Genomic DNA, 14,083 nt, shown 5'->3' with positions numbered 1-14,083 from the left:
AACCCTTACGCAAATACCTACAACCCAGGATGGAGGGATCACCCTAACTTAATTTATGGGGCCAACCCACGATATAACCAACCATACCAGAATCGAATTCCACAATAGCCACAATATTCAGGTAATTCTCTAGAAACTTTGGTCAATAAATTAGCGGCTAACATACTTGATTTTCAACTGAAAACCAAAGCGTCTATAAGAAAATTAACCATATCAATTGAGAAGATGAACTCTCAAGGGAAGTTGCCATCACAAACAGAACCAAACCCGAGGCAAAATGCAAATGCAGTGACACTGCGAAGTGGAAAGGTACTAGAACCAATTCCTGGTAGAAATCTTGGCCAAGAAACTGCCCAGGAAAAACCCAAAAACGATGAACAGGTCCCAGCAAAACCCCTACTGCCGAAAATTGAACCTCCATTCCCAAGTCGATTAAATCAGTTTCGAAAAAGTAAGAAAGAAAAGGAGATCCTTGAAATATTTAGAAATGTTGAGATCAATCTACCACTGTTGGATGCCATCAGATAGATTCTGTGGTATGCCAAGTTCCTCAAAGAGCTTTGCACCAACAAACGAAAACTAACAGGTAATGAAAAGGTAAGTGTTAGTGAGAATGTATCCGCAGTGTTACAGCGAAAAATGCCGGCAAAATGTAAAGATAGAGGTATGTTCGCTATACCATGCAAAATAGGCCATTTGGGGATCAAGAAGGCCATGTGTGATTTAGGGGCCTCCATAAATGTTATGCCTTATTCTATGCATGATCACTTAATGCAGGTTTTTTGACGAAAATAGGTGCTATAATTCAGTTGGTAGATAGGACTGCTGTACACTCCAAAGGAGTCCTTGAGGATGTACTGGTAAAAGTTAACGAACTTATTTTTCCTACAGATTTTTATGTGATAAAGATGGAGGAGGATAACACTACTGGATCTTCGGACCTCCTGTTAGGCCGACCTTTCTTTAGTACCGCTAGCACTAAGATCGACGTTCGAAGCAGAACTCTTACGATAGAATTTGATGAAGAGATCGTGAAGTTTAATGTTTACGATGCCATTAGTCATCAAAGCGAAATTTTGAGCGTAAATTGTGTCGACATAACTGGCTCATTAGTAGATGAGACTTTTGAGTCAATATATGAAGATAAATTTGAATTTATATCTGATGACTATGAATCTGTTAAGAGTTATTGCCTCCATCAAATACTAAAATTTTACCTTCTGTTGTGCAAGCTCCAGAATTGGAATTGAAACCGCTTCTCGAACATCTTAAGTATGTGTTTTTGGGGAAAGGTAATACCCTACCAATCATAGTTTCCAACAAACTCTCTAAGCTCGAGAAAGAAAGTTTGATTCAGGTACTGAAAAGTCATAAAGACGTGATTGGATGGACCATTACCGATTTAAAAGGAATAAGCCCCTTAACATGCACACACAGAATCTACTTGGAGGAAAATGCAAAACCAAGGCGAGAGGCCCAATGACGATTAAACTCGAATATGATGGAGGTGGTAAAAAATGAGATAATTAAGCTGCTGGATGCTGGCATAATCTACCCTATTTTTGACAGCAGATGGGTAAGTCCAGTTCAAGTCGTGCCCAAGAAAACATGTGTGACAGTAAAGAAAAATACCGATGGTAACTTGGTACCAACTCGAGTACAAAATGGGTGGCGTGTCTGTATTGATTATAGAAAGTTAAACTCTTACACTAGAAAAGATCATTTCCCTCTTCCTTTTATAGATCAAATGCTTGAACGTTTATCAGGTAAAACTCACTTTTGTTGTCTTGATAGATACTCAGGTTTCTTCCAAATTCCAGTCGCACCAGAGGATCAGGAAAAGACCACTTTTACATGCCTATTCGGTACTTTTGTGTACTGAAGAATGCCATTTGGACTTTGTAACGCACCAGCCACATTCCAGAGATACATGATGAGTATATTTTCTGAATATGTGGAGAAATTTATTGAAGTTTTTATGGATGATTTTACTGTATATGGAAATTGTTTTGATGAATGCCTTAAAAACCTCACAATAATTTTGAATAGGTGCATAGAATCTAATATTGTCTTGAACTATGAAAAGTGTCATTTTATGGTAGACAAGGGTCTGATTCTAGGTCATATAGTTTCTGCCAAAGGAATTGAGGTCGATAAGGCCAAAATTGACATTATTAATTTTTTGCCATATCCCTCCACTGTAAGGGAAATTCGTTCGTTTCTTGGCCATGCAGGATTTTACAGGCGTTTCATAAAAAACTTCTCAAAAGTGGCTGAACCATTATGCGAGTTATTGCAGGAAAATAGGAAATTTGAGTTCGCCCCAAAATATAAGGAGGCTTTTGATACACTCAAGCAAAAGTTGGTAACTGCTCCTATAGTACAAGCACCAGACTAGAACTATCCCTTTGAAATTATGTGCGATGCAAGCGAACGTAGCATGGGGGCCGTGTTAGGACAAAAGATAGCCAAAGAGATTCATGTCATCTGCTATGCCTCCAAAACCCTAAATGCTGCACAAAGCAACTATACTACTACAGAAAAAGAACTTTCAGCTATTGTATTTGCTTTATATAAATTTCGATCATATTTACTGGGATCTAAGGTGATTATTTTTTTGACCATGCAGCTCTTAGGTACTTGATAGCAAAGAAGGAAGCAAAGCCAAGGCTCATCAGGTGGATTTTACTGCTCCAAGAATTTGACATTGAGATTCGTGACAAAAGGGGTATGAAAACCTGGTGGCCGACCACTTGAGTAGGACAAGCTTAGACGGGAAGCTCGGTATTACATTTGGGATGACCCATACTTGTGGAAATACTGTTCAGATCAGATAATAAGACGATGTGTTCCAGAAATCGAGGTAACTTCTATCCTTACTTTTTGTCATACAGAAGCTTGTGGAGGTCACTTCGGCTCTAAACGAACAACTCACAAGGTATTGGAGTGTGGGCTATATTGGCCCACAATTTTTTGCGATGTATATAACTTCTGTAAGTCTTACGATAAATGCCAACATACAGGTAACATCACTAAACAAAATCAAATGCCCCTATCCCCAATTCATGTATGTGAGATTTTTGATGTATGAGGCATCGATTTCACGGGCCCCTTTATTTATTCGTTTGGAAAGGTATATATACTTCTTGCAGTAGACTATATTTTTAAGGGATAGAAGCAAAGCCTACTCGCAATGATAATGCTAAAATTGTTGTGGAGTTTCTAAAACAAACTATTTTTTCTAGGTTTGGCACACCTCGAGCTTTGATCAGTGATCGTGGTACCCACTTTTGCAACAAGGTCATGGAGGCACTATTGTCAAAATATAGAGTTCATCATCGTATAGAAACAACCTACCATCCCCAACAAAACGGCTTAGCAGTGATTTCGAACAGGGAGATCAAGACCATTTTAGAAAAAACAGTTCGGCCCAACCGGAAGGATTAGAGTCTTCGGCTCAATGACGTGCTTTGGGCCTATCGAACAGCGTATAAGGGAACAATTGGCATGACTCCGTATCGACTTGTTTTTGGCAAAGCGTGTCATCTGCCAGTAGAATTGGAGCATAAAGCTTATTGGGCTATTCGACAATGTAACATGGAGTTAGAGCCCGCAGGAAAGGCAAGGAAATTGGACATTCAAGAATTGGAGGAAATTCGCAATGATGCCTACGAGAATGCTCGAATTTATAAAGACAAAACAAAGGTGTTTCATAACAAAAATATAGTTCAGAAGCATTTCTCGGTAGGACAAAAAGTTTTGCTTTATAACTCCGTATTAAAGCTATTTCAAGGTAAGCTTCGATCTCGGTGGCAAGGACCTTTTATTGTGACCCAAGTATTCACACATGGTGCAGTTGAAATAGAGAGTGAAGAAACTGGGAAGCAGTTCGTAGTCAATGGCCAATGGTTGAAGCCATTTTACGAAATTTTCCAGGCCCACATGGTTGAAAAAATTCAGTTAGAGCCACCATAGAACCATTCACAAAGTCGAGCTAACGACGTTAAACAAGTGCTTGTTGGGAGGCAACCCAATTTTTATTTTTTTATTTTATTTTATTTATTTTATCTTATTATTTATTATTTTCAGATATCAATAAAATTCTCTTCTTCTAGGAAAACGAAATGAAGATAGGAAGAAAGGAGAAACGAAAAATCTGCAGCCAAACAGCCCCTACTCGACACTTTTGACCAGCAACTAGCGGATCTTATTGCCATCATACGCGAACGACAGTAATAACACGAGGAGTTCCTCTACACCTTTTTCTCCTATTTTATTTATTCCACATTGAGGACTATGTGTTTTAAGTAGGGGGAGGCGTTCCTCATTATTTCTGTCATTTTAGCTGCTGATTTGGTTGTTGCTGCCCATATAAATTTTTTTTAAGCATATTTTGTCTCTTTTCTTGCCCAAGAATTTGACCACGACTTGTCTACTGTTTGACCCACATGCATGAGTCTTATCTACTGAGTTAATTATGATTTTGCTTGATAGATTTCATCTCCACTGTTTATTTCTTTTAGTTTAAATAATTATGATTAATGGAGTTAACCCTATATTGATTTTGGTAAATTTGATTAAGTCTAAATACAAAGAGGACACTTAATATAATTGCATGCTTAAAATATGTTCATTACTATTAAGGTGGTTACTGAAACTTATTTTTGACATTTGATTATTTTTCCTAAGTCCTCCAAAATTAAAATTTTGTTTAATAATAATAATGTTTCCACGGTTATGAGTGCAGCTTAAGATGTGACTAGCTGAGTAACCAGGGTAGGGTGCTTGGATTGTTATCCTATTTCGCGTCAAAAGGTTGTGTGACGTGTTAGGTAAAACTCCGCTAACCAGAATTAATTTCTAAGAATGTGTTGGGCTAAGTAACCGGGGTGAGGTGCTTGGCTGTCACCTCTCTTCGCGTCAAAAGGTTCGATATGTTCTTAGGAAAAATAAAAATTAGGATTATGTTGGGCTGAGTAACCAGGGTGGGGTGCTTGGCTGTCATCTCTCTTCGCGTTAAAAGGTTCAATATATTCCTAAGTAAAAATAAATAAATAAAATTAAAATTTTATAAAAAAAGAAGAAAAAAAGAAAAAAAAAGAAAAAAAGATGCATTAATAAAATTTGGGGACTAAAGGGAGAAATAAATTAGGTGTCTTGATAGGTTTGGTAAATTACCTAATTTTCATAAAATAACCAAAGTCCATCTTAATTTTGTGTGTGTTAATTGGAACACTTTTTCAATTTTACTTAAATCAAGCTAAAGGTTCTCTTTATTTTTCGTATGCATTTTGACTAATTTTTATAAAACTTTGGAGTAGAATTTCTTTCATGGCAGGATTTAATTTTCACAGTGGACAAGAACCATACTTGAGCGCAAGTATGGGGTAAGTAGGGGAATTTGATAATACTCTAGAACATCATATTTTTATGCGCTAATTATATATTTATTTTGAGTATGATGCTACTAATTTGGGCTATTTATGGTTTTTTATCTTTTAGGGACTAAATTGGAGGCAAGAGAAAATTTAAGGGTAAAAAGTGCCAATTTAAAGATTTAATGGGCCAACATGCAAAGAAGGAGAGAAGTGATGCCAAAAATGCAAACATGGAAGACCAAAGGACTGAAATGCAAAAGAAGAGATTTTATAGCACAAGAGTCTATTTTAATTTCAATTATATTAGGATAATTATTAATTATTTTTATTTAGATTTAAATTTTAGGATTTATTTTTATTTATCTTTATTTATCTTTATTTATTTGTATTTATCTTTTAGAATTTCATTAGGAATAGACTAGGTTTTCTAGTACTATAAATAGGGGATGGAGTGACACATATTTTACATCTCTTTTTTCTGTAATCACTCCCTCTCCCAAAAACTCTGTCTTTTGTTCTCTCTATATTTCCTTCAATAAAAATCTCATATCTATTTTATTTATTTCTTCCCCAAAAATCATGAGCCACTAAACCAATCTAGCCGAAGGTTGTCAAAATTCCCCAAAAAAGGTTCATGAGGCTTAGAATCCGCGCTTAGCCTTCTCAACAGGGTATTCATCGCTTCTCTGCATTACGGGGCTGATGCTTCCGTCCATATCTCTTAATAGGTGATCTTTTCAACTTGTGCAAGGAACGGCTGCTTTGTACATTTTGGGAAAATTGCACAGTCAGTTCGTTGGCTTTCTGCGTCAGAGGTTGGCGAATCCAAGAGACAAAACGGCGTAGTATTTGCTGTTGGGAAGTGAAGATCTAGCAGAAGATAGTCCCACAAAAGCGATTACTGGCTAGAGTCAGGTTCCACCTAATTTAAGTCTAAATCCTTGGAGCTGGTGGTCGTAGGCGTCCTCTTCCACTATAACTGGTTTATCCTGCTCGAGAAGGGTTATTTAAAAGCCAATGATTGAACCCAAGGTGGAACAAGACAACTGGAGGCTGGAATCTCGCTACATAAGAAACTTTCTTTATTTTCAAAATTTGTTTATTATTTTTCCATTTTAATTTCTGCAATCTATTTAATTTCACAATTTCAATTCACTTTAAATTCTGTTTTTATTTTTTTCAGATTCTTAATTTTATTTTTTATTTTTCAGGAACGCAGGTTTTCTTGGCCAAGAAATTGTTCAGGATTTCAAGAAACGAGCATTCGTACAATCCGGTCCTTAAGGATTCGACTCTACTTCCCCTTTACTATTATTTTTACTATTTTACAGGGAATATGATATTTTTGATGCTCTTAACGACGCATCATAGAGTCCCAAGAAACTAAACCCAAAGTGAAGAATTAGGAAAACTTAAATAAGAAATGATGAACTATAAGATGGTTTTGAATGATAATGGTTTGGTTTTTCATATGTTTTATTATATTTTATTATTAATTAATATTATAATAAACATATTCTTCACTTAAAAGAAATACACAAACCGTCCATCATTTATTAAAAGGGTCAATTTCCTTTTAAATCATTGAACCGTTAATAATTAGACATTTTAGTTTATGATATTCAATAATGATCAACTTTTATATTTTTTTTACGATTTAATTTTTATATTTTAATTAACTATTTAAGAATCAAAATTTTGAACCTAAACTTAATTCACCTATATAATAGTTACATAAATATTCAATGGAAATATTTACAAGCTCAATTTACAAAAACGGTTATGATATTTCATTTTTAAAATTACTGACTTTTTATATAAACCACTTATATCAAGCGCTAACTAGCTAGTTAATAGCTCTATTAAATCATGATTCACTATATTACTAGATTTGACTACTCGTAAATATTAAATATTAATATTTACGAGATTTACTCATCAAAATTGTGATCTCAAAATTATTATTTTTAACACCACTAAAAAAAACTGTTACACTAGCCTTAGAAAAGTGTGCTTATATACTAGGGTTGGGCAGGACCCTAGGGCTTTAACACTAGGATATGCGACACATAAGGGAAAAGATGTGGAGGGAAAATAGAGTTTAGGATTTTTCAAAAATCCTCAACAGACCAATCCTAGATAGAAGCCTAATTACACGCCCAAGCAGAAAATAAATTAATTTCAATAATTAAAACTTAATCCAGGAAATTTAACCCACATTATGGGGTAAGACAGATTGTTCAAAAAAAAATTTAATTTGAAATTAGAAAGATACGCTAAAAATTCTTGTAAAAAATAAGACTTCTCCAAAATAAGTAAAATTTTTCATGTTATTTACTAAAAATAAGTCGGTGGTTAAATATTACCAATTGAATTAATTTATTACTAATTCATATACTAAAACTTATGTAAAAATAACACTCCTATTAAACGTAACATAAACATTGTCGAAACCATCCCTCGAATTAAAAATTTTATATTTTTAAAAAAAAAGGGGGGAAATCGACTTTTGAAAAACAAATGCATGGAGTCGCCACCGATCTTTTGTTTTGGTGTGATCGGATCACCTAAAAATGAGGTTAGTTTAATAAAACATTTTTGGTTTATTAAAACAATGATTTTGGTCTACGAACTTTTGAGAAGACGGGTTCGGGAGTCGGTTATGCATGAGGAAGGATTAGCACCCTCACTACGCCCAAAATTGGTACCGAATCGATTAGATACTGCCCTTTTGTCTAAAAAAATGTTTTTGAAGTGTGGTTCTGTTTAAATAACCCGAGTCGGTTACCAAAAATCTTCTTGTTTCGACATCCGAAAAATTTTTAATTTGAAAATCACAAAAGGATGTTCAACTGTTTAGTTCAACGGAAAATCGAAACCCAGCACAGTAGGGCACGATTCCTCGAATTTCCAAACATTGATCATTGCCTCACCTTAGAAAATATGAGTGAAATTCCAAAGGGATATTCGATTAATTTGAACAAATGAAAAAGCGCAACCCAGCACGATAGGGCTTGATTCTCAAATCGCCAAATATCGAATATCGCCTTCATTTTGAAAGATTTTAGAAAATGTGAGTGAAATTCCGAAGGGATCTTCAATTGTTTCAAACCAATGAAAAAACGCAACCTAGCACGATAGGGCACGATTCTCAAATCGCCAAACATTGAACATCGTCTTCGTTTTAAAGTGTTTTTAATAAACATGAGTGAGAATATAAAGGAATATTCGATTGTTTTGAACAAACGAGAAATCACAACCCAGCACGATAGGGCATGATTCTCGAATTATCAAATACCGAGTATTACCTTCGTTTTAAAAGATTTTTAGAAGATATGAGTGAAACTTTGAAGTGATATTCAATTATTTTGAGCAAATGCGAAGTTGCATCCCAACACGTTAGGGCACGATTCTGTGAATTGCCAAACATCAAATCTCATCTTCGTTTGAAGAATTTTTGAATGAATAATTATAATGCTGGCTTAAGACGTATTAATTCGATTTGAAATAAGACGAAATTAATCATAAAATTTGGGTTTTATAAAACCACATTTCAAAGATCTAGTGGAAAACGATGAATGGGGTAATATGTGTGCGACACTTGGTAAATGAAGACAACGTAATTTTATTTAACCAATCAAATGAAACTAACAACTAATTTAAAACAACAAAGTTTACAAGCGTGGGTAAACGATGATTGATATACTAACACATAAAAAGGCGAATTAATAAAGTGCAACCAATATGCATGAAATAACCTAAAACAACCACCACATAATGTACCAAACAAAATAAAACTAATATGATGCAAAACAATAAAAATGATGAATCGATGAACGAATACTACATGCTTGAATTTGAAATAATTTACATGGATAAAAATACTATATAAATAATTATCAATATAAAAAGACTTTGAATTGAATAACATGCAAGATAATACATCTATTTTAAGTTGACAATATTCATGCAAAATAAAAGAAAACTTAAATGATATACAAGACATGAAAGGTTCTTAAATAACAAAAGAATAAATAATAAAATATGTTCTTGTGTAATAAACTATATAAGAATTTTTTAAAAATATATGTATATACATATATAAAAATTGATTTAAAAGGAAATGTACAATGAAATAGATTTAAAGGAAAATACATAAAACCATTAAAGATCAACAATCCATGTAAAAACACAATGTTCAACCATTCAAAACTGATAATATAAGAAACATTTACGTACATATAAGCATGAAAACAAATTTATAACAAAACAATATAGACAATATGCAAATCAATATATATATAGATAAATAACATGCATAAATAGATTTAACAGAGAGTATATATATACATATATATGAAATGGTCTTAAATAACAAGAAAATAATAAAATATATTTTTCAAAGAATAAACTATATATGAATAAAATTTGATGGGAAATACAAATAAATAGATTTAAAAGAAATTAAAAGTGTAAAATAATCATGGAACTAATAATATGTATAAAAGAAAACTACTTTTGTCATAAATCATGTATGCATTAATATAAGTTAAATATAAATTAAATATTATACAAAATTTTGAAAACAACATGATATACAAGGTAGTTTTAAGATAATAGTTTTATACTTTAAACAACAAAAAAAAAAAAGTAAATTATCAAAGTAATTTAAAATGTATATATATAAAAAAATTAAAAATGAATGTTATGTATATAAAAAAATGAACTACACAAATTTAAGTAAAACTCAATTGCAATAAAATCGGACTAAAGGGATAATTAATAAATAAAATAAACTAGTAAGATTGAAAAAAAAACCAAAGTGCAATGCGCGTGAATATAGAAGGACTAGAACTGGAAATAAACCAAGTCCTAAAACGCAGAGCAGAGACACGTACTAAAGCGCAAACATGCTCAAATTACAGGGCTAATCTAAAAAAGAAAACAAATAAGCAAACAAGAGGCGATTGAGCATCCGCGCAAAGGGGAGGGACCTGGGGCGCAATTAGCTCTTTCAAACAAAGAAGCGCGGACCCGGCCTATCCATCGGGTTAACACGCGGATCCCTCTCCCTTTGAAACTACGCCGTTTCACTTTTGACAAAGTCAGGTTAAAGAAAACCCTAAAACTAGTTGTATACCATTCAAAGGCAGATCAGAATGATAAAAAAAAAACTAAAGCCTAGCCTCCTATTCATTCGGCCAAACTCTTTCCTTTCGCCTGCCGTCCGACCTTCATACTTGATCAACGGTCATCATACAAAAGGCCTAATCCAGCTCCGTTCGACCGTGAGTCCAAAGGTTCTTTTAGAAGTCTCTGAATCCCCCCCCCAAAAAAAACTCCGATTGCGACGAAGTGAGCGAGGATTCGAGGGAACCAAGAACGGAGGTAAGCCTTTTTTGTTGTTTTTTATACACCAAATACAAAAGACAGAAACCAGGAAAGAAAGATCCCCGAATCGAGGAAGAAGAAGAACTAAAAAGGTCACCTTTTTAATATTTCTATTCGAATGCTTTTGATTGCTTTCTTTTTTCTTTTTTTCTTCTGGCGATTCAAAGCTCGGCTTTTTATAGCCGAAGAGAAAGAGAAAAATGGTAGAAAATAAAACAAAAATACAATATTGTCCTTTGTTTTTTGTCTATTCTACTGGGTGTTTTCATTTGCTTCTGTGTTCGTCCCTTTTACAGGTACGAGACGTGCTGGCGTTCGGGTACGATAGCTGGCGTACGGGTGCACGCATGACTACTGAAACGCTGGAGCGTACTGAGGCGTGGAGGCTGAATGGTTGCGGCGCACGGAGAGAGCCTTAGGGTTTCGTTTGGCCGATCCTAGATCTAGGTTTTGGGCCATCTGGCCATGTATTTTTCTGGGTTAGGGATTAGGCTGATGAGTATTGGGCTAAAGTCTGTAAATAGACATTTAATGGACTATTTGTGTTTTAAAATTTTTGTTTATTGATTTATTTTATATTTTGTTTTGGTTTTCTTGTGTTTGCTTGGGTCGGGCAAATTTGGCCCATTACAAACATTATATCATCTTTAATAAATTTTTTTGAATTCTCATTATTTTTAATTTTTTGTTGTTTCCTTTTTTAATTTAAATTATTTTTAAAATTAAAATTATATTATCTTTAGTCAAATTAATTTTTTTTCTATTTTTCTTTTCTTTTGTAATTTACACAATTTTTAAGAATTATATATATATATATATTATACTTATGTTTTAATATCTTCATACTATAAAATTTTAAAATGTGACAAAGAAAGAACTTAAGCCTTATAAAATTTACACGATTTAAATCCATTTCAAATACATATTTGATATAAAATTTAATTACTATTTCATATAAATCAAAACAAAAACTTTATCTTATAAACAAACCTCATTAACGTAATCATATGTTGAAATAAAAAGAAAAGAAAAAGTTTAGTAGATATTCGAATCTTTGAACATATATAAATATTTGTTTGTATTCAAGTAGTGGCTTGAGGTACAAAATTAATTTTTTTCTTAATAAAATTTGTTGTATTCAAACACTCAGTTTAAATCAAAAGTAAGTAATAGTTGAAACTTAAATAATAATGTGAGTGTGAAATTAATATTAATATAAATTTTATAAACTTTAAATTAGTCACTTTTAACATCAACAATTTTCAACTTAATTTAATTTCACAAGATAAAATGCCATTGATTAATAAACCGAACATTGGGGTTTTTTTAACTTCTAAGTTTATATCAAAATATAACAATCCAAGGAGAAAATCCTAGTTCATATTGCAAGCCATTCTTTCCACATTCCCTGTATAGGATCAGTATGAACTTTATTTGGACCTTCAAGCTCAAACTTTTGGGTCCACCACTTATTTATTTACTTAATTCGTTTTTGATTTGATAGTGGATAATTACATCAAACTATAATTATTTTTGACTTTATATTTATTTTCTTTATTTTCCAATTCCTTTAGTGGGGCATGATGTGATAGATATGATTAAAGTCTCTTGAAGTGGATGATTTGAATGATTCTTGCACTTCCAATATGGGACTGCCTTAATCATTCATTTATTACAAATAAAATTGTTAGTCAATCCACAATGCCCTTAAGTGGGAAAATTCTTATCTTGGTTAGGAATCAATTACTTCCGCCAATAATCTCTTGGGTAAACTCTAACACTAGTCACTCAATTATGTTTTTAGTTTTATTTTAGTCATTCAACTATTATTATTATTTATTTAATCATTTAACTTTTCGAAATTAAATATTTTAGTCACTCTCCTGTGAATTGTCATTAGACGAGTAACGGAAACTTGACGTGGGCTATTTTGTATTAGTCTAATAACAAATTTAACCCTCCAATATTTACACATTTTTATCAATTTAATCCTAAATCTAAAAAATTAAGCAAACTTAGCCATCAATGTTTACAAAGTTTGTCATTTTAGTTCTAATTCAAAAAAATATATCAATAAATTAAGCCCTCTAAAAATTTCAAAAAAAAAAAAGGGAAAAGAAAACTATTTAAAAAAATTCATCTTTAACATTCCATAATGTACCTCCGAAACCCGTTGAACAAGAAGAGTATTTAACATCATTCATACTGTGCTCATTTTAAACTAATGCCACCTTCGTGAATGTGGCAAAAAATCAAATTGACTTAAATCCAACTAACTAAGTGTCATATTTTCGATTACTATCATATTGTTAATTAAATTCCACTAAAAAAATCAACAATCTTTTAAACAGTTGGGGATCAACCCGTATGAATAATGAAGTAATAAAAGTAAAGAGGAACGAATACAAATATTTTATGTGGAAAACTCTCAAAGAGAGAAAAACTACAGGCAAAGAAAGTATCAGTTTTTCACTAAATGAGTAAACAAACGAGAACACAATATTAAGAAAATAAACCTAAAAGTACTAAACGTGCATTATCCAAAACTCCAAAAACAAAGCTCAAAATCCTAAATAGTAAATTGGTAAACAAAACTCTAAATCTCATAAGGCAATAACAAAAAGGGTATAAAATTGTTAGAATTAAGTGACCCAAATTCTTATTTAAATAAAATACGATGGAAAATAAAATAAAAGTAAAATCCATATAGAACTAGACTTCTTTTATTTTATTTTAGAATAAGGTTTTTAAACCTTATTAAACTCCATCTATTTTATATTGATTAGATAAGGTGTTTCAATCCTACTAGAATATGGCTTTGCAAGCCTATAAATAGACATAGTCTATTCCTCTTGTATTTGAGTAAAAATTTTTCGACATAGTGAATTTTCTTCTCCTCTGCCGTGGTTTTTTTCCAAAGGGTTTCACGTAAAATTTATGTGTTCTTTATTTTTATTTATTTTATTCTATTTTATTTTTCACAAATTGGTATCGAGCTTTCGGGTTATTCATCTCGATCACGGTAATGGCGTCTTTGAAGTATGAAATTCATTGTTGATCGCAACACCGATTTGCGTTGTGGCAAATTAAGATGCAAGCGCTTCTTGCACGATAGATCTAGAGGATGCCCCGCTAGGATAGATAAGATGCCTTCGACATTAATGATGAAGAGAAGAAGCGTAAGGATCGAAAGGCATTAACACAATTACATCTCGCATTTGTCCAACGAAATTTTGCAGGATGTGATGAAAGAGAAAACCGCCACGCATTATGGAAGAGGCTAGAACAAATATGTATGTCGAAAACTCTAACAA

General features: G+C 32.7%; 1 protein-coding gene and 1 long non-coding RNA gene across 2 annotated transcripts; both read left to right on the top strand.

Annotated features, from left to right (window-relative positions):
- Nucleotides 1-225: 225 nt before the first annotated feature.
- Nucleotides 226-6,244, top strand: LOC128292644 (uncharacterized). Its single transcript, XM_053027528.1, has 7 exons — nucleotides 226-451; nucleotides 587-664; nucleotides 778-1,082; nucleotides 1,187-1,292; nucleotides 2,630-2,728; nucleotides 3,488-3,705; nucleotides 6,107-6,244. Exons 1-7 carry the CDS (start codon nucleotides 226-228, stop codon nucleotides 6,242-6,244), a joined length of 1,170 nt encoding a protein of 389 aa, XP_052883488.1.
- A 4,062-nt stretch (nucleotides 6,245-10,306) lies between these two features.
- LOC108451838 (uncharacterized) lies at nucleotides 10,307-11,322 on the top strand. Its single transcript, XR_001866304.2, has 2 exons — nucleotides 10,307-10,861; nucleotides 11,066-11,322. It is a non-coding gene; the product is annotated as an uncharacterized LOC108451838 (long non-coding RNA).
- The last annotated feature ends 2,761 nt before the right edge of the window (nucleotides 11,323-14,083 follow it).

Source organism: Gossypium arboreum, chromosome 5 (assembly GCF_025698485.1).
Source record: "Gossypium arboreum isolate Shixiya-1 chromosome 5, ASM2569848v2, whole genome shotgun sequence".
Classification (NCBI taxonomy): domain Eukaryota; kingdom Viridiplantae; phylum Streptophyta; class Magnoliopsida; order Malvales; family Malvaceae; genus Gossypium; species Gossypium arboreum.
This window is presented reverse-complemented; position numbering and strand designations above follow the sequence as displayed.

Coding starts and splice junctions, on each gene's coding strand:
- LOC128292644 (XM_053027528.1), top strand. CDS start 226: ATGAACTCTCAAGGGAAGTTGCCATCACAAACAGAACCAAACCCGAGG. Junction 665..777: donor GGCAAAATGTAAAGATAGAG/GTATGTTCGCTA, acceptor CACTTAATGCAG/GTTTTTTGACGAAAATAGGT. Junction 1,293..2,629: donor GTATGTGTTTTTGGGGAAAG/GTAATACCCTAC, acceptor TTGACCATGCAG/CTCTTAGGTACTTGATAGCA.